General features: G+C 39.5%; 1 protein-coding gene across 2 annotated transcripts in view; it reads left to right on the top strand.

Annotated features, from left to right (window-relative positions):
• The window catches only part of LOC117387565 (adenosine kinase), a 277300-nt gene extending 254201 nt beyond the window's left edge, over window positions 1-23099 (top strand). For both annotated transcript variants that reach the window (XM_033985095.2, XM_033985096.2), the window contains exons 9-11: window positions 1630-1744; window positions 18123-18209; window positions 18513-23099. In XM_033985095.2, the coding sequence (XP_033840986.1) occupies window positions 1630-1744; window positions 18123-18209; window positions 18513-18637 (327 nt within the window). In that variant the 3' untranslated portion in view covers window positions 18638-23099. The remainder of the gene's footprint in view (window positions 1-1629; window positions 1745-18122; window positions 18210-18512) is intronic.
• Window positions 23100-24480: the final 1381 nt, after the last annotated feature.

Below are 24480 nucleotides of genomic sequence, written 5' to 3' on the forward strand. Positions count from 1 at the left end.
TGTGGGCGGGTGGGACGGGGAGGGGACGCGTTAGCAACGGTGGAAGTAGTAAAATACTGTACTTAAGTAGCATTTTTAGCTATTTATACTTTACTTAAGTACATTTTACAGCAGATTCTTTTTACTTGTGTATCTGTACTGTCTACGTCGCTACATTTTTGAACATTTTGGAAAAGTAAAAAGTACTTTTCACATGATTTGCAGTTTTATTTTGACCATTTTTGTAGTGACAAGTTTTCGAGTTCAAGCTTTGACTTTAATAAATCCACAACATTCATAAGAAAAAAATAAAGAAATTGATTCGTTTTGCTGCTGTCGACCACTTTTGCCATCACTGGAATGCTAACAACAACTAGCACGCTAACAGGATCAAATGCTTTCAGAGGGTCTGGTCACTAAAAGTTGTGAAAAGTGCTTATAAACTCATCATGGTGAGTAGTTAGGATGCTCAGAATGTATAAGGTAAGTGAGGGGTGAGTTTGGACCACTGCAAAACGTTTAAAATGAACTACTTCTGTTTTTCGTGGTTTAAAGTAGTTAAATCCTGAAACATCTTTAACTATTTGTTCATTATGTTGTTCAAGTTTATTAAAATGGGAGCGAGGTGGGTTAAGTGTCTTGCCCAAGGACACAATGACGGTGTTCAAATGTGGGAGTTGGATCGCTCTTTCAATGATGTTTATGTTGAGAGTGGGATTCGAACTGCCAACCTTCGGATCTGAGCCACTGTCGGCCATTTTACCCCATAATCTTCAGTAATAATGTGTCAAACTCGAGGCCCGTGGGCCAAATGCTGCCCACCACGTCATTTTATGTGGCCCGCGTCAAGGTGAATTAAAAGGTCTGACTGTCTTAAAATATCAGTTTATCAGGAGATACACAGTTACACAGACATTTTTTTCAATATTTGCAAGATTTGTAACTTGAATAAGTATAGAAACGATTAACAAAATTAAAAAGTAGTTGCATTTATTTTACATTACATTTGGTTACATTTAGATATATTTATACTGTTTTAAAGTTAGATCTGGTCCTTTGAGGGCAACCATTTTGTTGACGTGGCGCTGTTTGAAAATGAGTTTGACGTCCCCCCGTCTGACGCCACAGCAGGTGGCGTAGAAACCACCAGAAAAGTTACATACCATCTGTACATTTATTTAATCTGGTATTTGTTCAGGCTCTTCTTCTGTCAAACCAAAGCTGGCGCACTCTCAGACAGTTACATAGATAGCATCTAGTGGTGAGACGTGAGAATGCAGGCGCGGGTCGATCTTATTACAAACGGCGGCTTTAACCTCGTCTTCTATTTTTACATTGTACAGCTTCCTGTTTGGAGCGCTCTGAGGGAACACGCAGTTATCAGATGTGTTTAATATTTACTCAGCCACATTGAGAGTCATATTGATCTCGCAGGACCCATCTGTTTTCATTATCACATGATCCGATTGGCAGCGGCGGGGACGTGTCAGCTCTCCATACAGAACTGTGAACTCTTCTGATATAATGCGACCTCTTTAGTGCATTAGACTGTGAACCTGACTGCCCCTCTCCCTTCTCTCTCCTCTCTCCTCTTCCTCCTCCTCCTCTCTCTCTCTCTCTCTTTCTTTCACTCCCTCTCTTTTTAAACAGACGGAGGACATCGGCGAAATTGCCAAAAAGGCCCAGAATTTGCCAAAAGCGAACGCGAAGAGACAGCGGATAGTCGTCTTCACACAAGGGAAGGATGACACGGTCGCTACTGTGGGTAAGTTGAAGTCAGATTATCAGATTCGTGTTAATATAAGCGCTGGTGGAAGTACGTAGCGTGATTCATATATAGGCGAGGTGCGTTAAATGTCTACTTTGAATAATAGACTGTATAAAGAAGTGGATTATGTGAGTGTGACGTCACCCACAGCGTTCAGCTCCAGTCAAATGAAGCTAATCGAGGCTAGAGCAGTTATAGCGGCGAATTTGGAGTCGAGTTGCATATTAGGATTTCCGGCTGTGAGTATCATAGCAACCAAAGAGCCAATCCGGAGCGAGGCTGTTGAAGATAACGTCCCTTCCCACCCGCACCACTGGTTTAGCAGGGAGCGGGCGCTTAGCAACCCTGTCAATCAAACCTGTTGTGCGAATTATAACATAACAATCCACAGGTGTTGTAGATTATAACTATATCGCAGACACAAGCACCATAGGTTTTGTTTAACCTCCATACTTTTTTACGTACGTACTTTTCCTTAACTCTCCAAGACGATCCCTCAGCAGTTTCCGCACACTTCCGGTTTATTTGTGACCTTGATGTGTTGGGACAGTTGATAATGCGTTTTGCTTTGATCGGCAGGACATTAAAACCCTTTTGTCATCATATCAGCCGAGGTTAGGCTCAGGTTACGTGCTTCTGTGTCCTCAGCCCCCCCCTCCTCTCGTTCTCTCTCTTTTGGCACACGGCGAGCACAAAATGACTTTAAATGCCCTCCACGTCTCGCGCTCGCCTTTGGGACGGGTCAGGTTTAAATATGTCTTAGAGGTGTGAGCTAAACTGGTCACACTGAAGGCCTGCCAGTGCATATTGTCCCTGTAATACATTTTAGAGGTTAAATCATTTTTGGTTAATATTACACTATTATCTGGGCTATGTTCAAATGTTTCCTCATCACAAACAGACCTGGAGTTGTGTTTTGTTTCATTTACACATGTTTAACACACAAACCTTCTCCCAAACTGAAATAAAACACTCTGTTCCACCTTGTGATGTCATGTGGTAATACAGGAAGTGCTCCATACGCCTTCACTAGAATCATTTGGATGATTTCAGGCCTGGAATTCCCAATTTCTACTGAACTAAAAGGTAAAAGGAGCTGTTAACTGCCACTGCATGACATCACAAGGTGGAATAGAGCGTTTTGAGCTTTGGAGATGTAGACACACTAATAATAAAGTGTTACTCAAACATGTGTGAATGAAACAAAACACAACTGCAGGTGTGTTTTTGAGGAGGTAACAACACTATTTATAACATGGCTTAAAACTCACATATAAACAGTGAACAAAGGCAAGAGGCTGAAGCATTAAATTACATTACATTCATACGGCATGTGCAGAAATATTAAGCAAATGTATAAAAAAATAATAATAATAGTACATTTTAAATTCCAAATTCTGTGCAAAGTTCTTTTGTTTTCAGGCTTTTGGGTTTGAACAATAGTTTAAAGTTAAAAAAGGGATTTAAATACAGCAAATTTGGGTTTGTGGTAACATACTACTACTACATGGAACTACTAAAATAGGAAATTGGAACATGTTTGTGTCAGATTGTTTCTAAATATAGAGGTTTATAACATCGTTTTAATTTGAGTTTTTAAAAATCTAATACTAAGCTCTTGGCAAGGAATTTGAACTTTTCCCATAAATTTACACCAGTCGTCTTGGTTGAGAAAATATGATTAAATATTTGCTTAAAGATGCACTTTGTCACTTTCTTAGATGAGGGTCTGTCACCTGTTTGTCTCCATGGAGATGTTATTGGGTTGCCTGGAATGTTCCACAGCATGGCATTAAACTTGTACACGTTAATTACTTTGAAAATACCTTAAATAATCTGTTTTCTGTGAGCTGCTCGACTCTATTGAGATGGATCCATGGAGACAAGCAGGTGACAGACCCTCCGCTGGGAAAAGTTACATAGTGCAGCTTTAAATATTGCGTAATAATGTTGTTGTCATTTGGCGCAGTCGCTTAAAGACACCAAACTGCATCTGACACAAAACAAATCTACTCAAAAGCTCAACAAACGTGAATGTCCATATAATTAACAATATGTACAAATAGTATCTGCCTTGTTGTGGACGTTGCCGTGGGCGCCACCATCATCATCGGCGTTGTGTTATTTTGCATGGGGCCGCTGATCTTAACAGTAAATACATCGTACAGGGACCACAGAGCCATTTTAAAGCCTCCAGAGAATCAGTTCAGTGTTGACGTTTTGGTACAAAGTAACAATTTACACAAATCAACATTTATATCAGATTTTAGGGACAAAACTTTACTCAAATTCACCATTGAAGTGAAAGTGCGGGTTGGGAGCTTGAAGAGGTAATAGCGAGAGAGGTGGAATAAGGTCAATAGGCAAAGTTTTTTTTTTTTTTTAATTATTTATAGATTTTAGTCCCGTTTACTCCCCAACAAATTCACTCGTCACATTAAACTTAACTAAACATCACATTGTACAAACACATTCTGTAGGTTCTCGTCCACCACTAAAACTTTTAACACTTTTTATCCAAGCAGGGACTTTTCCAGGACATTTTTAGTTGTGTCATCCCAGTGTCTACAAACAGACCCCCAGCCCTTTATAAAACCATTTTATATTAACGATGTGGTGCAACTTAAGGCTATAACAAAAGTCCACACTTACTGCAAATTAATTAGACACCAAGGCAAACACATTACACTGTTTTATGTAAATGACACAGACATATTTTCTTTTTTTTATTATTTATGAAAAAAAGGGTATAGTACAAAGCATAACATGACAGGACTTGACACAGACATAGAAACATGCGCAGGAGACAAAGGAAAATAATAAACCTGGTGCAAAGCGCAGGGCAAGAAACAGAAATAAAACAATGATCAGAACTTGGGGTGGGTTGAGGGGGTGGGCTGGGGGCTTTACAACAAGCTAATGTTTTATTATTATTGAGCAGGTAAAATGAATGAGTGAGTGAGTATAGTTATGAAATTAAAAGTAGTTTTGACATTCAGTTTCAGGGTTGAGTCTCCATTCTCTTTTATGTATTTTTGTCCTTTCCTTTCTTCCTTTTTGCCTCTTTTCCCTTCTGCCTTTACTTTCCTTCCTTTCTTTCTACTCTTTTTTCCCTTCTCTTTCTCCTTTCCCTTCTTCCTTTTTCCTTTTCCTTGTTTTCTGGTGGAACTCCGATTAGATGGAGACACGTGTGAACCCAAACATATCGACTTAAACAATCGAAGACTCGTTTTTTACATTCAAATCGAACTGTGTGAGTCTAGTGTTGCTTTTATAACATAAGGGACACCTATAAGACAAAATGATGTAGGGGGTTTGGGGGTCCTCCTCCGAGAAATTTGGTACAAAATCGGTGTAATTTCCTGCATTTTGGTGACGTTTCGCTCTAACAGGTGGCAGTAAAAGTCTCCATTGAGTTGAAATCCAATAATACAGCTACAAAAATTACAAGAAAATAAATCAAATGTATATTAAGAGACATTTAGCTTTCCCCCCTCATTTTCCATACGTTTTCGATGAATAGGTAAATAGGTTTTCCAGGTTTTCCAGGATGTGTGGGAACCGTGCCAAAGTTAGTTATAAAAGTTGTGCATTTTATTTTGGGCAGTTCAACCAAATTGCTCATTGAAAAATCCTGATTGAGTCTTTTTCATCAGCTACAATAGAATCCGTCATAGAAGTGCTTTTGACATGTGTGAATAATTCCTCATTAACACTGGCGCGGTGCTATCTTTTCACGGATCATTGTTGGATCTGAAAGGGAGCGCTTGGTCCCAGTTTTAACGTATACATTTCCAATTAGCGCCACATGAATCAAACGCACTTGGACCGCAGACAGAGGCTTTAATTGGCAGACGAGATTGTTCATTCGTTAAGTGGAATTACAGTGCGTTCTTTTCATTGCTACTTAAAAAGAAATATCTTAGGAGTGAAAATCAAGCAGTTCTTTGTGCTGGAGAAGACTTATCTCGTTTCATTCTATTATCAGACTCCCTAAAAGCTGTGTCCACATTGTTAAAAGTATACTTGGATTATTCGGGTGTTTTAAACTACTTTTGGGCACTTGAAGATGCACTTTGTAACTTTTTTTGGGGACGTTATGCCACCTGCTTGTCTCCATGGAGATTTTATGGCTTTAACTGGAATGTTCCGCGCTATAGCATTAACGTTTCTGTCACATGGAGATGAGGAAGTGGCAAGACCATGTCAGGTTGAACTGCTTCAGGTATTATTCAATTGTTTTTTAACTTTTTAGCCAATTAAAAACATGTATTTTTTGTTGTGTTTATTGAGTCCTTCCTCTTAACAGGCTTGCATCTCCATAAACCTGACTCTTATTCTGATAATTTTCCACAGTATGGCATAAAACTTGTCTATCAGCACGGAGAATGTTATAAAGTTTGATTTTAACTTTTGTGTTTCCGTGGAATTGTGCAGATGATGTGCCACTTCCAAAAAGTTACATACTGTACCTTTAAAATGAATCCAAATGTGTTTTACTTTTGTGTATCTCAGTGACAAAACTAGATACGACCCTCCTGTGCTAAAAGCATAGACTGTGTATATAAATAGACATAGCTAACCTGCTAGCCGCTGCGTTCCACATGGTAAGTGAACATGGGCTGCGCTTCCGACTCCATCAACTGGCTCCAATTCACTTTCTATTGAAAAACCGTAGCTTCTCTCTGTAACTGCTGCTGTCAGACTCATCATTTTGGTCTTAAAATGTTCGTATTAACCCGCTCTACATGATCCTGGTGTTTTTATTTCGCTATTTTGTTCGTAAATTAAGATATAAACATTAAAAACAGACCAATGAGGCGCCTTCTTTCACTGATGTCGCTCCAGCTAGCCTTAGCAACAGGTTTGATTGACACCGTTGCTAAGCGAAGGAGCGTTACCTTCAACAGCCTGTAACTGCTTAATTTGACTGGATCCGAACGCTATCGGTGACGTCACGCTCACTTAATCCACTTCTTTACACCGTTTATTATGGTTAAGAGATAATAAACGCTATTAACTCCAGCTGTCAGTAGTCGTATTGTTTTGGCTGATCTGTGTTGCTACGTTGAATAAAGATCACATTATAAAACAAAGCCCCCCCCGATGTCCTCAACAAAGGCCAGAGTGGAGTGGCTCGTTCTGTGATTGTTCTGTGAGGTCGGCGTCACTTTTCACGCGCTCCAAATAAATGTCAACGTGAAACGGGAATTAAAGATTTCCATTTTGTCGGCGGCGGCGGCGCAGCTAATAAACTTGATCTCGCCTTTGTTTGTAATTTGTCACAGTTATATCCAGCCCCTCCCAGTTGTGTCTCTGCGATCGGAGACGAGGAGGGGGCTTTCACTCAAATACACATGTTGTTTTGATACGGGTTTATTTCGCTGGATTTTAGAGACATGGTTAAAGCTGTAAAAAGTTTCAGTTTGCGTTGGAATAAGATGAGGAAATGTTTGAAATACTCGGTGAAGTGGGACGGTGAGTGAGATTTTGTTGCGTTGTTCTTGTGTATCTCTATGTTCGATTCCCTGTTTTCAAACGGGCGTGAAACTCAAAATGCTCCGTTCCACCTTGTGATGTCACGGAGCAGTAGTTTTTACCTTTAATTCAGACGAGATGGGAAATTCCAGAGCTGAAACCATCCAAATGATTCCAGTGAAGGTGTATGGAGTTTAAAAACACAGTGGAGCACTTCCTGTATCACCACATGATGACATCACAAGGTGGAACAGAGCGTTTTCTGTCTCAGAGAAGAACGCCATTCCAGTTTTTTTGGGGGTTTTTTGTGATGAGGGAACGACATCCCAACAGAAAATAGGGTAATACAGGCCTTTTAACAAAACCGTTCTCTCACTTTTATATCCGAACGCATCGTTTTGTCAGATCTGTCTGTAATTCCTCGTTTAATAACACAGACGTTTACATTCCCCGCGTCTCTTCAGACTCAATCAATTAACACAACGGGCCTCCTCCCATTTTTCTTGGCTCCTTCTGTTGGCGTATTTTCTTTCACGTTTGGCTGGGAGGCGGTTGACTGTAACCTTAACTTTGCACACATGTACTCCTTCCTATTATTGTGAGATGGTAATTCTGATAGGGATTTGAACTTTCAGTGTTTGCCAAGAAATAAAATGAGTTCTTCACTCGACTAAAATTTGGCCAAGGATCAGCAGGAAGGAGTCCAGGTTTGAGGTTTGAAATTGAAAGTGAAATTAGATGCAAAAGAGACACACAAGTAGATGCTTTTAAATGATGTTTTAATTAGGCTTGCGGTTAAGTAGAAGTAATTATCCAGCCAGTATCTCTGTTCACGCTGCAATGTTTAAAGTGAGATTAAGTTGCTAAAGGGCCTATATTACACAAAATGGATTCTTGTGAGGTTTAAGTCATGTTATAATGTTTTTACTTCCTCAAAAACAGACCTGGAGTTGTGTTTTGGTTCATTCACACGTTTAAATTATTTTTTATTATCAGTCTGTCTACATCTCCAATCCTCAAAATGCTCTGTTCCACATTGTGATGTCGTGAAGTGGTAGTTTTCAAATTAACAGCTACTTTTATCTTTAGTTCAGTAGAGATTGGCAGGTCCAGGGCTGAAATTATCAAAATGATTCTAGTGAAGGCGTATGGAGTTTAAAAACTCAGTGGAGCACTTCCTGTATTACCACATGATGACATCACAAGGTGGAACAGAGTCTTTCATATTTTAGAGAAAAGCTCTAAATATGCAGGTTTGTGTGTTAAACATGTGTGAATGAAACAAAACACAACTCCAGGTCTGTTTGTGATGAGGAAACATCATTATACCACAGTAGAAGTAGCAGTAAAATAAACAGTTTGTGTAGTAGTCGTAGTAATGGTAGTGGTAAAGGTGGACTATGTAACTTTTCTGGTGGAGGACCTCTTTGGACCTGGTCTCCTTGGAGATATTTGATTTGGCATGGTATCGCATTAAACACCTTTCTCCATGAAGATGCCATCAAGCCAAGTTACAGGTCACATCTGTGGATAGGCGCTTCTCTTGTTCAAGTATAAATGGTCAAAAGTCACATTTTTATAAATTTTTCCACCTTCAAGTCACTCAAAGAGCTTTATATCGAGGAACCACTCACACATTCACACACACATATTTATACATCAGTGCACAGACACTGGGAATAGGGTGGGTTAAGTGTCTTGCCCAAGGACACAACGACAGCGTTCATCTGTGGGAGCTGGAAGCGCATCGCCAGCCTTCAGATCAGTGGACAAACACTCGACCAACACCACTACTGTCACAATAGTCACCTGTAATCGTATAAATCCATGATAGAGATATTTAATGCAATACTGTGGAACATTCTAATCAAAGCAGTTACAGCCCCATGAGAGTAGGGGCCTAGTTTAGCCTTAAATTAATCCTGTTTTAGACCTGGAATAGTCGTGTTATAGACCTGGTTAAAACTGTTTTTTACTCCCGTCTCCATGTCAGATTAAAGACCTCGTGTAGCTTTCCCCGTTGTCAATGCAAAACAATTGAAACCTTGTAGGATTCAGTGAGAACAGCCTGACACAATGCGCTTTGTTCCTGTTCTAATAAACCCAAGGCCTCTGCGTTTCCTCTGCCGACAGTTTCACTTTTTTGCCTTTGTGCGTCGATATTGTTCAGGAGAATGGCCAATAAAAGACTTAATTGATACCGGTTTCAAAGCCACGACTGTTGAAAGAATTTCTTAAGTTTAATCACTGCCATTCAGGCCGCGTAATGAGGGAGTTATGAGGAGAGACTGAACAAAGCAGACAATTACAGCTTTGCCCAAGAAACAGCTCTGATTCCAGTCACTTTGTCTCATTCTTTCTCTGTCAGGGATTGTTTTGTTGTGTATCTAAACTGGAAAATCACACATAAATTACTGCACTGTGTAAACACGGGCAGGCTCCATGAGTGTTTCTCAAACTGGGGGATGCGGACTAGTGGCGGTACGCGGGGTGCTTCATTTGGACAGCTAATTCAGAGTTAATTTTGCTGCTTTTTAATCCTCCTTTGAATAGTTAGAACTACTGTGGAAATGATGTAGTCCACCGTTAGACCTGGTTTAGTCCCTGATGAGACCTTTAATATGGGATAGTCCTGTTTTAGACCTGGTTTAGTCCTAGATTAGACCTGGAATAGTCCTTTTTTAGACCTGGTTTAGTCCTAGATTAGACCTGGAATAGTCTTTTTTGAGACCTGGTTTAGCTCTAGATTAGACCTGGAATAGTCCTGTTTTTAGACCTGGTTCAACCCTAGATTAGACCTGGAATAGTCCTGTTTTAGACCTGGTTGTCTGTCCACATTGCCAAAGCTCAAAATGCTCTGTTCCACCTTGTGATGTCATGAAGTGGTAGTTTTCAAGTTAACAGCTCCTTTTACTTTTAGTTCTGTAGAGATTGGCCAGAGCTGAAGTCATCTAAATGATTCTAGTGACGATGTATAGAGTTTAAAAACACAGTGGAGCACTTCCTGTATTACCACCTGATGACATCACCAGGTAGAACAGAGTGTTGTCAGTTTGAGCGAGGAACTCAGCCTAAATATGCAGGATTTGTGCGTTAAACATGTGTGAATGAAACAAAACACAACTCCAGGTGTGTTTGTGATGAGGAAACAACATTATAACACAGATCAGAAAACAGAGTAACACGGTCCCTTTAAACGTCACACAGGGGCAGAAGAGGTGAAGTTTATTGATTGAAAACTGTATTAGTTTGATATATGTCCTGAGTCCGGCTGAGTTGCGTCGCGCAGCCAACAACAACAACAACAGCTACGGAGATTGGGGCTGCAACTCTCCATTTTATTAGCGTTTCCGTGACAGCTACTCGCCAATGAGCTCTTTGTTTGAGACACCGGGGGATTTTTAGAGCGTATAACCCGCGTTAACATGTCAATCAAACTGTGTAATCACAATAAAAACGCGCTGAGCCTCCTTCTCCCTGTACAAACTTGGGGTGGCGGTGACAGATGTGATGTGTTTGGAGAAAGTGGCATCGCTAACCCTGAGAGCGCGGAGTTTAGCGGCGGTTAGCTGCTTCTATTTCCAACGCGAGCAGCTGTCAGCGAGCCGCACTGCATCTGACCTGGTAAATTTGGATCGAAACGGTACAAGCTGTCCCCTGTTTCTGACACCTGCAGGTAAAGACGAAATATACAAAACTATATTCAGACAAAATATAGTCCCAACAGTTCAGTTTGTAAAGTCTCATGCAGAGTGTAATGAACTTTTAGACCGAGTTTGTCGATGAAATGAGTTCTCACATTGAGTTCTGTCATAAAAATAAACAGTACTGACGGCAAGTAAAAAGAATATCACCAAAAAATGGCTAAATTCTGACTCTTCAATGGCTGGATTGATATAGTATCTGAAATATTTAGGATGGAAAAGCTAACTTACACAATAAACATGCAAAGGAACAAATTTTATTGTATTTGGAACAAGTGGATCGAGTGTATCGCCCCATTTAGAACTGACTTTTTAATTTTTTCTCCATTTCGGGTGAAGATTTATTTGACTTTACTGTACAAACCATATACAGTGTTTGACTACACTTTGCTTTTCCTGCTTTCCTGCTTCTTGTAAATAGTTTTGTTTTTACTTTTTACTTTTTTAATACACTAAAATGGGATGGGACTAAAAGAACATGGTGTAGTTATGAAAAGTACTTTTAAGTATAAGTAGTACTTTGAATAATAATGCTGTTTTATGTAATATCTGAACTGGGAAGATTGTGTTTGTACTTTGTGTTCGTCCCAAAATAAAATAAAAATTGGAAAAAAAAGAGAAATAAACAGTACAAGAGCCAGTTTTGTGAACGGCTCTTTGAAATGAATGATCCAAAAGATTCGGATCTCGCAGAAGAGCCAAAAGTCCCATCACTGGCACATAATGAGTAAACAGTCATGATTTTAATTTTCACTCAAAATAAATCATTTTATTTTTCCATAAACAAGAATCCTAACCTCCACCGCTTTTCATAGCGTTTACCCATGTTCTAGTCCACATGTGTCAAACTCAAGGCCCACGGGCGAAATGTGGTCCGCCATGTCATTTTATGCGGCCCATAACAAGTCAATTAAATGTATGACTGTCTTAAAATGTCAATTTATCAGCCATATTTTTACATCTATTTTACATCTATGGAAGTGCATATACAATGTTTGTAAAGTGAATAATAAATACATGGAGTTTATGAAGTTCAAAAACTAGTTATATTTATTTTACATTACATCTCGCCCTTTGAGAGCGACTATTTTCCTGATGTGGCCCTCGGTGAAAATGTGTTTGACACCCCTGTTCTAGTCGTTTCTTCTGTCTGAAGTTGTATTTGGAGTGATTCATGTTTGAGTAATCTTTAATTGCTTATTTTCAAGACGCCATTTTGCCGATCAACCCCCGTTTTCACCTCCACTGGTACACGCCCACTGTGACGTACGCACTTCCTTCTTCAGTTTTATTTTCTTAATCAGTGATACTCGTAGGATTTGGGAGCGTCGCGTAGTCATTTGGTACAAATTTAAAAATATGGTGTGATGTGCAGCTGTCCATAGGGGGCGCAAACAGTTACACGGCTCTTTGTTGTGATGACGTTTACGGTGTTTTAGATTAATATTGTGATTTAAAATGTGTAAATTATAACATCAGGATCCACAGGTGTCAGAGATTATAACAAGAGAGCAACACAAGCACAATAGGGCTGATTTAAAAAAAAAGAAGATAAAAAATCACTACTAACGCGGCTTAGCTTGTGTCGTTTGAAATTGAAATGGATTGATATTGAAGCAAACAAACATTTGTTGTTTATCAGTGTCTATTTCGTTTTATAAGAGAGTTTTGCTTTTGATCAGATTTGTCGTTAATTAGCAGAACCTCTTCTCCGTGTGAGTTTTATTTAAGTTTCATTCATTTGAAGTTGACTTTTGTACGTTTTAGAGCTAGCCAAGTGCACATAGCTTTTTAGTTCTGATATTAATGTTTTTAAAAAGATAAGAGACGATGAGAGATTTTTTTTCTTTTTTTGTGGCCCAAAACATGTTGATGATGCTCTATACTATGGCATTAAACTTCTCTCAAAGGGGAGAAGCAGGAGACACCACCAGGCCAAGTTACTGGTCAGATCTATGGAGAGGTGACCTCATTAACTTTGAATACATGTTTTTCAATGCAGGGTTTTTGGTTGTTGTTTTTTTTTAGCAATAAAAACACCTGTAATTGAAGGAATGCAAAATAGACCTTTAGGGGAATGCAATACTGTGGAACATTCCAGGCAAAGCAATAACATCTCCATGGAGACGAGCAGAAAAGTTACATAATGCGTAATTACTGGTTTGGTCTCTGTGTGGTCTCTGGTTAATCCCTGGCTGCTGTAGTTTATGTATGTCATTAGTAAGGCTCATTCTTGTTACGACCCCCTCCCTCCTCTCCCTCACTCCTCCCTCACTCCTCCCTCACTCCTCCCTCTCCCTTACACCCTTCCTCCCTCCTTTCCTCTTTTTTTCTCTCCTTCACTCTCTCCCTCCTTCTCCCCCATCTCCCACCTCTCCTTCCCCTCTCCCCCTCTCTCTCCCTCCATCCTCTCCCCTCTCCCTCTCTCCTCTCCTTCCTCTCCTCCTTTTCTCTGCTCTTCTTTCCCTCCTCTCCCTCCCTCGTCCTCTCCCTCTTCACTCCCTCCTCTCCCTCTGTCTCGTCCTCTTTCCCCTCCTCCTCCTATCTCCCTCTCCTCCCCTTTCCCTCTTCACTCCCTCCTCTCCTTCCCTCCCCCTCTCCTCTCCTCCTCCTATCTCCCTCTTCTCCCTCTCTCCTCTCCTCTCCCTCTTCTCTCCTCCTCCTATCTCTCCTCCCCCTCTTCCTCTTCTCCCTCTCCTCCCCCTCTCCGTCTCCTCCTCCTGTCATCTGGTCAGTGCTTTCATCCACAGGTCGGGGTAGTGTCCGTCACACCTCTGTGATCCTGGTCCTTGGTTCTTTGAAGTAACATCTCTGCTGTTTCCTGCGCCTCAGACATAAGCTCCTGGTTTAATGTCGTCTTTATAGAGACGCCTTTAATCCCTTTGAACAACTGCTCATAATTGTATGTGGGTGGTAGTAGTAGAAGTGATAGTGGTGGAGGTGGTGATGGTAGTGGTAGCAGTTGTTGTTTTTGTAGTGGTTTCAGTAATGGTTGTTGTTGTTGTAGTAGTAGTAGTAGTAGTAGTAGTAGTAGTGGGGGTGGTGGTTGTTATAGAAGTAGTAATAGTAGTAGTAGTGGTTGTAGTAGTTGTGGTTGCAGTTTTGAAGATCATGTTTCTGTTAGTTGTAATGTGGTTATTAGTAGTAGTACTATTAATAGATAGTATTAAGTAGTAGGCTTGACTAAAACCAGTATTGAAAGTAGATACTCATTTGAGCAGGTGTCTGATAAAAAAAATAAATAACTGATAAAAAAAATAAAAACAGTTTCATCTCAAGTTTTATCAGAGCAGTGCAAGAGAACATGCTGTAAACAAAATACTACTATTTTGTGTTGAAAATACAATTTCGTCTATAAACAAGTTTTTAAAATGATCAGTTGGGGATCAAAATCAGTATTGAGTTTATTCTTTAGTATCGAAATTGAGTTTGAACTTTTAATATCATGACATTGTTAAGTAGTTGATGTAGTTCATGTAGTGTCACTTTTATGCAGTACTGTAATCCTTTTGAAGAACATATACTGCAGATAGTTGTAGCATTAGTAGTAGTAGTAGTAGTAGTAGTAGTAGTAATAGTACATTAAACATACTAATAACAGTAACAGCAACACATCCTTATTGATATTAAGGATGCACCAATTTAACTTTTTCCAAAACGAGTGTCATGTACTTCATTTTGAGTACTTGCTGATCCCGATACCGATACCAGACATTTCACAGGGCTCAGATACAGCGGTAAATCTAATAAATTATTTCATTATTTCATTTCATTGTAGTACAGCCTTCCTTTTCACTGAAATACTGTTTTACTGTTTTAAATGTCTACTCAAATCACTGTAGTTAGGTATAATTGCCATGTAATTTAAATAAGTACCTTTAATATTTACTACATTGTCTACTGCGCCCTCCACGAGCCACTTCAGCATAAGAGTGAGTGTTCTTTTACTTCACCACAGCTACACTTTGACCAATATGGACATGTTATACTCTGTTAAACGAGCTGAACCTGCTCTATTCAGTCGATTAATGTGTTTGTCAATTACAACAAGTCCCAAAGCACGAGCAAAGACTCACCAGCACCACTTAGCCACGTACACATGCGTCTATGTAAACACAAGTACTGCACTGATATCCCTGTGAATCCTGTGAAGTATCAGAGCCTTTAAGAGTCCTAAATATGTCCATAGCTCATGTGACAGTCACGTGATTAAAGCTGATCTTAAGGAACAGAAGAGTTAATGTGTTTCTTTATGCTCAACTTGTCACTGTCACTGAGAGATTATAGTGGTATCGGCTCTTGGTATTGGCAGCAAATTGATATCTGTAGTATCCCTGGTATCGGTATTGGTGCATCCCTAATTAACATCAGCGTATTTATGCACTTTTTTTGTGTTTGTTTTCATATTTTTATTGACGTGTGAACAAGTATTTGAAAGTCATTTAAAACAACAAATGCATAAGCACCTTTTTCATTTTTATATAACAAGAACTAAAGCAAAATAATAATAATAATAATAATAATAATAATAATAATAATAATAATAATAATAATAATACATTAATTAATTAATTAATTAATTAATCACACAAACCTTGAGTGAATAATTAAATTAGAGCATCACATGATAAATAAAAATATTATAAATAATAATAATAATGATAATGATGATGATGATGATGATGATGATGATGATGATAATTAAATAAATAAATGAATAAAAAAGAGGTGGGGGGGTTGGCTTAGACAGTTTCAAAAAAGTCAGTAAATGGTTCCCACTTACTATAAAATTTGTTTACTCTGTAATACTCTTCTTGGAATATCTAATCTTCTCCACTTTCAAAAAGGACATAACCTCATTAATCCACTGAGTGCTGGATGGGGAATTTTTTGATTTCCGATGTAAGAGGAGATGGTGTCTTTCAACAACAGAGGTAAATGCCAAAACCTGTAGCTGTAATGTCGACTACCGAGGGAAGTCTTCTGGAAGACCAAAGATGGCCAAAATAAACCCACCAGAAGGTTGTAAGGGCTGGGCAAGAAAAAAACACCACAGAGGGAAAAATCTGTGCAAGTGTTGTTTTTGAGTAATGACATGTATTAGTAGTTTTAGGATAGTTGAAGTACACTCATAGCACATTAGTAGTAATACCAGCCTGAATAACAAGTATTAATTGCTGTAAAAGTCAATTTTTCCAACAGTAACGACATAATTTGCGTATGCCATTAAATATTATCCTCGTCGGCCATTTTGATCCTCTCTTTGAACAACAATCGATTTGCATATTATAAATACTGGTCTCATTTGACTGTGGTTTGAACTCTGAGGCCATTATTTCCCTTATGTTGTTGTTGTTGTTTGAGCGGACCTGATGGACAGCGTTCGAGCGTGTGTCTGTAGCGTGGGGCTCGCTGCTGGTGGGAAACGGCGCAGATTAAAAGAGCTGTCTGCTGCTTGTCATTAGCACGTCACTGATGTCTTCAAAGCACAATTAGAGTGAGCGGCAGCGAACACAGACTCCTACCACTTTTAATTAGGACGGATTAGAACGCTTTAAACACACACACACAACACTATAAATATACCAGAGAAATCATAAAAACACATTTAATCAAACATTTTAAAGCTGCATTGTGTAAGTTTTCAACTTGTGGTCACCGTAAAGATGTTATTGCTTTCCTTAGAATATCCCACTGTATGGCATTAAAGGGCCCATATTACGTTGTTTTCTGATCTATGCAATAATGTTGTTTCCTCATCACAAACAGACCTGGAGTTGTGTTTTGTTTCATTCACATGTTTAACACACAAACCCTGCATATTTAGGCTGAGTTCTTCTCTCAAACTGAAAACACTCTGTTCCACCTTGTCATCATGTGGTAATACAGGAAGTGCTCCTCTGTATTTTTAAACTCCATACACCTTCACTTGAAACATTTGGATGATTTCAGCCCTGGAATTGACAATCTCTACTGAACTAAAGGTAAAAGGAGCTGTTCACTTGAAAACTACAGCTTCATGACATCACAAGGTGGAACAGAGCATTTTGAGCTTTGGAGCTGTAGACAGACTAATAATAAAGAGTTACTCAAACATGTGTGAATGAAACAAAACACAACTCCAGGTCTGTTTTTGAGGTGGTAACAACATTATAACATGACTTAAAACTCACAAGAATCAATTTTGCGTAATGTAAGACATTTAACTTCTTAGTCTTGAATTTATGTAATTACAAGCATTGTTATTGCTCAAAGGTACCTTGAAAAACATGCATTCTTACTGTTAGTGGGGTCCCCTCTCTGCATATTTGACTTGTTGGCCGGGTGACAGCATCTCCACTTAGATCAGGCATGCCCAAACTGTGGCCCAGGGGCCAAATGCGGCCCTCAGACCAATTTTTCTTTTCAATTTGAATTGGCCCATGTTACTTTAAACAGTACTTTTTTCTGTACATTTTTGAGAATCTACTTTAACAAGCCCATATCAAGTATTTAATGTGTCCCACTGAGGATGTAAGCGTGAATAAAGGTCTAGTGGTTCAGTCTAACTTGTAATAAACACACAGGTTTGAAGCATTCCCTGTATTGGCGATGAGTCTATGACCCTGAATCAGCCCTTAGCTTTGTCTGTGATTTTATGTATGGCCCTTAATGAGAAAAGTTTGGACACCCCTGACTTAGATGGATACGTTTAATGTCATATCGTGGGACAGTCCAGCCACAGTAATAACATCTTCATGGAGACAAGCAGGTGGCAGACCCTCCACTAGAAAAGTTGCATAGTGTACGTTTAAAAGTAATTCAGTATTAATAACAGTAATTGCCCTATTTACTTTTTTTTTTTTTTTTTGCAGGTAATAGTTATATTGTCATTTGAATGCACTCCTCTGTTTTTTTGTTTTAAGTTATGCTATAAATACATTTTCGTTACTATAATGACACAGTGTCCTAACTTGACTGAAGCTCTACCGTCTTGTTGCCTTGTAGTTGTTTGATTCAGTTTCAAAAAAATTCAGATGGAGAGCCAAGGGTCAATTTTTCCCTCCAAAATTTCCAAAATAAAAATCATATAAATCATAGAGAGATATTAAAAAATCTGGCAGTTAAACAGAAAATTCCACATGAGAATTTTGACCTTTCTCCAGTTTAATAAAAACCTCAACCAAACGACTTTCACTTTTCTCTGTTCACAGGAGACAGAGCCACCATGTTCCCTGTTCTGGACATCGACCAAAACGAGATCGTGGACACAAACGGAGCTGGAGATGCTTTCGTCGGAGGTAATTTACGACAAAATGTTTAAATCAAATCTGTGAGTAATAGTTTAAGTTTACACATAATTTATATTGGTTTATTCAGGTTTAGTAACTACTTAATTAATCAAAATTGCTAATCCGCTAGCCGCTGCATTCCAAATAAGAAGAGATCTGGCTCCAATGCACTTTCTATTGAAAAACTGTTGCTTTCTATAACTGCTGCACGTCTTTGTTTATGCTAATTAATGTGTAGTTATTATAATGCATTACCGAAACATCAAAATTCCCAGTTTAAACCTAACTTCCTGTCTGTTCTTTGCCCTGAAGGATTTCTGTCGGCGCTGGTACAGGAGCAGTCTTTGGAGGAGTGTATTCGCGCGGGACACTATGCCGCTAATGTCATCATAAGAAGGGTTGGCTGCACCTTCCCTGAAAAACCCAACTACCAATGATCCTCTTTCGGCCCAAAATAAACTGTCACGGTCAAATTCTTTACTTTGTATTTACTGTGAACTAACGCTAAAGCCAGGCAACGCCAAGTGTCTAAACGGATTGATTAAATGCAACTAGAAATTGGGTTAAAACTACGTAACAAAGATGATTTATAAGAAAGTAAGAATATGAGCATTGAAAAAGCCATAGACACATCCACCTCTGAACAGTTTACAGACCGCAACAAACGCACAATTTCCATTTCACCATTTTGTTTTGAGTGATTCGGTCAATATTTGAACAAAAATGAAATATAAGGAATGTCCAATGCTTACCGATTGAGCTAATCCCTTTGCTAAATGCTAATATGACGACGTAAGCGTTTTACCAATATACAAAACCAGGTTAGCGCAACAGGCTAGGTGCTATAGCATATTGTAAGCGAATCGAAAGCGTTTATCTATTCTGCCTCAGTAACAACGAATAATCATAATGTACCGATCACCTCCTACTGTAATGTAATATTAAATAAAACCAATTTATACAATGTACCTCTTAATTATCATATAGATCCTTAAAGTACATGAAGAGATTGAGCTATCCTATGCTAACGTTAGCAAGTAGTATTTTAGAGTTTATTGGTATTACTGTATCTGGCCAAATTATACTGATCAATAAAGTAATGATCAATAAAGATATTTTTTTCCATTATTTTAATATAGGGTGACCAGATTTTCAAAATTCAAAACTGGGACAGACTCGGGTTGGGACGGCTGGGATGGTTGATATAATCAACCGTAGATATACACTCACCTAAAGGATTATTAGGAACACCTGTTCAATTTCTCCTTAGTGCAATTATCTAATCAACCAATCACATGGCAGTTGCTTCAATGCATTTAGGGGTGTGGTCCTGGTCAAGACAATCTCCTGAACTCCAAACTGAATGTCAGAACGGGAAAGAAAGGTGATTTAAGCAATTTTGAGCGTGGCATGGTTGTTGGTGCCAGACGGGCCAGTCTGAGTATTTCACAATCTGCTCAGTTACTGGGATTTTCACGCACAACCATTTCTAGGGTTTACAAAGAATGGTGTGAAAAGGGAAAAACATCCAGTATGCGGCAGTCCTGTGGGCGAAAATGCCTTGTTGATGCTAGAGGTCAGAGGAGAATGGGCCGAGTGATTCAAGCTGATAGAAGAGCAACATTGACTAATATAACCACTCGTTACAACCAAGGAATGCAGCAAAGCATTTGTGAAGCCACAACACGCACAACCTTGAGGCGGATGGGCTACAACAGCAGAAGACCCCCCGGGTACCACTCATCTCCACTACAAATAGGAAAAAGAGGCTACACGAGCATGAGCTCACCAAAATTGGACAGTTGAAGACTGGAAAAATGTTGCCTGGTCTGATGAGTCTCGATTTCTGTTGAGACATTCAAATGGTAGAGTCAGAATTTGGCGTAAACAGCAGGAGAACATGGATCCATCATGCCTTGTTACCACTGTGCAGGCTGGTGGTGGTGGTGTAATGGTGTGGGGGATGTTTTCTTGGCACAACTTTAGGTCCCTTAGTGCCAATTGGGCATCGTTTAAATTCCACGGGCTACCTGAACATTGTTTCTGACCATGTCCATCCCTTCATGACCACCATGTACCCATCCTCTGATGGCTACTTCCAGCAGGATAATGCACCGTGTCATAAAGCTCGAATCATTTCAAATTGTTTTCTTGAACATGACAATGAGTTCACTGTACTACAATGGCCCCCACAGTCACCAGATCTCAACCCGATAGAGCATGTTTGGGATGCGGTGGAACGGGAGCTTCGTGCCCTGGATGTGCATCCCACAAAACTGCAAGATGCTCCTATCAATATGGGCCAACATTTCTAAAGAATGAATCAGCACCTTGTTGAATCAATGCCACGTAGAATTAAGGCAGTTCTGAAGGAGAAAGGGGGTCAAACACTGTATTAGTATGGTGTTCCTAATAATCCTTTAGGTGAGTGTAAATGGACATAGCTAACCTGCTAGCCATCACGTAGCAAAGAAGAAAGAGGAAGTGACCATGGGCGCACTTCCAGCTCCATCGACTCTGGCTCCAATTCACTTTCTATTGAAAAACTGTGGCCCCTCTCGCCGTAACTGCTGCTGTCAGACTCATTTTGGTCGTTAAATGTTCATATTAATCCGCTCTACATGATCCTAGTATCCTGAGAGACTTCTGCTTGTGCATTTTTTGTCTTCTGCTCATTTTCAGCAGTTTTCTTTATTTTAACTCAACAAATGACAATATATTCCCCTTTTTCCTGCTGGAGGGGATCAAATTAGTCAAACATAGGGACATCTGGGCAGGGGTGTAGCACAAAATTCTGTTCCCTGGGTACAAATGATCTCGTTGGGCCCGCACTACATGTTGTCTAATAAAAAAACAAATTACCGACCAATTACCAATCTGACGCCCCTGCACCTGGGACATTTCATGTATAAAATTGGTTCAAATCAGTCGTTTTGGATAAATCTGCTAGGACAGGGGACACGGGGCTTAAAACTGGGACTGTCCCGGGTCATTAGGGATGTCTGGTCACCCTAAATTAGAATATAGATCCTTAAAAAGTTAATTAAAACATAGCTTGCCAGTTCGGTAGTTGGTAAAAAGTGGTTGGGGTTTTGGGTGTTACACATCTGGCCAAATTATAGTTTGTTAATCTACCAGGGCCTGTTATGCCTGAGAAAGTAATTTATTTATTTTTATCTTGGGGCCTTTTTCATGAATAAAGATCATTTCTATAATTTTATTCGCCTAAATGCCATTAAGTTTTACCAATTACTCTCTTTATGTATATGACAATGTAAACTGTGATCTGCTTAAGTAAAGGTTTTTTAATTAAGGGCATTCTCAAAAAATTATAAGAAAGTAAATATCTGAACTAGAAACGAATGGAAAACCAGATAGACCACTGCCAAGGCATAAATCCAGTCACTTCTACCATGACCTTTGACCTTTCGGCATATTGTGTGTTTAAACTCAAAGCAGCAGTATGTAACTTTTTGCTAAATAATAGACTGAAATATACTTCAGTCTGTTATTTTTTGGTTGGGTTTATTACACTGAAAAACACACACAAAAAAAGTGTCCTTGCTGTGAATGGGCTTGCATCTCCACAAACCTGACTCTGTTTGGCCTGGAGGAGAGCCGCTTCCTGCTTGTTTCCATGGAAATGCTGTTATTTTAGCGATAATATTCCACAGCATGGCAAAGATGCATTTTATGAAATTAAAATGTGTTGTGAGCCTGGGCAGTGGTGAATCTCCCAGAGTTCAGAGGGGCGTGATTGACAGGTGGGTCAGCCAATCAGGGACACGCGTGGTCTGTTTGTATCAAAACAAATATGGCTGCCACAGGAGACTGAAACACATGGTAGAGCACTAAATTTTAATTCTGTTCAAAATGATGTATGGTTTTAACTTTCGGTTTCCGTGGACTCACACAGGTCACATGCCACCTCCAGAAAGTTACATACTGTACCTTTAAATACATTTACAACATTACTTAAAAATGACAAGGGAAGAAATGTTTGAAGGGAAAGCAGATAGACCTGTGCCAACGGTGAGTCCGAATGTCCACACTGCTCCCTACAGGGGGCACTATTTAGGGGTCACGCCATTTTTACTGGTGTCTGAATATCCACAATGCACCTTGAATAGACATGTCAATATAGACCACAATGCATTGCGAGAGTTGGGAAAACAGTGGATAGCGACAGGTCTTTAGCTGGACACAACACGACTGAATGAAGCAGATAGAAGCGCTGGTTTATCTCACTTTTGATCCTGATTATGAATAAAACACTTAAATAAACTGTTGTGGTTCATTTGAACTGTTAACAAAGCGAGAATTTCCACATTTCAGACAAAACTGTTAAAATCCAGTCAGTTTACGTGAGATCCAGCTTGACAAAAACACTTGTGTCAGTTCAATCTGAACCTTATTTATGAAAGAACTCAAGTTTTATCAGAGTTTAAACTTAAGACTTTTTTTACCCAGATGCTAGAGTCATGTGACCCAAAAGCAGCGGGCTGTGTGTTCGAATCTCTCTGTGAATATAATCCACTCTATAATCCACAAAAGAGAAATGATGTAGTGAACAAGGGGTTAAGGGCCAGGGGAGGACATTCGGACACACTTTTTCCATGACCTTTGACCTTTATAGATAACATATTTTGAGTTTAAATGCTACGTCAACAACCAATGGATAGCAAGGACCATACCATTTCCCCCTTTTTTTTTAGTAAAAGTCATGTTTTTGTTCCATATTTTAATAGTTTAATTGACCCATGAATGACCTTAACCCTGTATTTTTAAATTCCTTCATATTCCGCACCTCAGTGAAACTTTTCCACTTCCGCTGTACAGTATTCAAGTCTTAAGCTTCTATCGACCTTCAGTAATTTGTCAAAAATAAATACATTTCTGAAAATAATACTGCCTCTGAATGACTATCTATTTGAAATACTAACCTTGGATTTCTTTTTGCCAAACTTCTTAAACGTTAAAAGCATGATTTCATTAAATGTTTTTTTCAAATTCCTTTCACTTTCTTGGATGGGATTTCTTTATATCTTATTTAATTGGCTGGCGTTATATCATGTTATTAAGCTTTGTATTCTGAGCCAAGAAAAAACATCAAATGTCCAAACTTGTCTTTTTGGTCTAATCCATCGTCCCATGTCCATCTGCGTCCTGCCTCGCTCCAAACCCACAAATAAACACCCCGCTTCTGTCCTCTTTGTTTTAGTCTTCGCACATTTTGCCAATAAACATGTAATTCATTTTTGTTATTGAAAGTCCCTTGAAATTATATCCAAAAATTCAACCTGGGATTTTAAAACGGCAAGATTTTTTTCTCTTTTTTGGCGTTTGGTGTTTTATGAAGAGATAATATTCATAATCGTTGAGAACATGGAGATGCCAATTTAATTTAGTTGAGTGAAATATGAGGGAAAACCTTAAATCTTGTTGAATACGCAGAGTACGCACCGTGAATCTCCCAGATGGACGTGATTGACAAGTGGATCAGCCAATCAGGGACACGCATGGCCCATCTGTATCAAAACAAATATGGCTGCCACAGGGGACTGTAAAAAACATGGTGGTGCAATAAAATCTGTTAATCTGAGGTCATTTTCACACTGTTACTACTCAGATCGACGTAAAAGAGCATTCACTTCCACAGGTGAAAGAAAAGACCACCACCATAAGGGAAGCGAGCGCGTGCATGTGTGTTCATAGGGCGCTGTTGCTTGAAACACGTCATAGAAATACGTTCTCTGATCAGCTGATGGACTCTCACGTGGCTCATGGTGTGAACGGTGGTGAACGATGCCCGGGGTGTGTGAACAAGACCAACCCAAAACCGAAGTAAACAGAACTAAATCTAGAGAGCCACTGGGGGGCGCGCCACAGAGCCACTAACACGTGTGAAAATGACCTGAGGTGAGAAAGGTTTTATTTTGTTCAAAATGATGGGTGACCGATGAGATGGCGGACTTGCTCGGCTAAAACTTTTGGATATGTGAAAAGGTGGTTAGCGGAGCAGGTGGCGAAGGGCTGGGTCGGCGGGTGACGCTCTGGCACGGGACGAGATGAGCTGGATCAGAGGCGGCGGTGCATGGGTAGTCCGGGGGGAAAGATCTGACAAAAACCTGAAAGTCCGACTGAGCACGAGAAGCAAAATACAAAAAATGAGACTGAGCCAAGCTTACAGTACCACGAGGATACACTGACGATCTGGCAGCGAGTGTAGAGATCCACAACCTCTTAGTACTCCCCGGGTGAAGGCTTGGTTGCTTGATGA

This window comes from Periophthalmus magnuspinnatus, chromosome 19, assembly GCF_009829125.3.
Source record: "Periophthalmus magnuspinnatus isolate fPerMag1 chromosome 19, fPerMag1.2.pri, whole genome shotgun sequence".
Taxonomy (NCBI): Eukaryota; Metazoa; Chordata; class Actinopteri; order Gobiiformes; family Gobiidae; genus Periophthalmus; species Periophthalmus magnuspinnatus.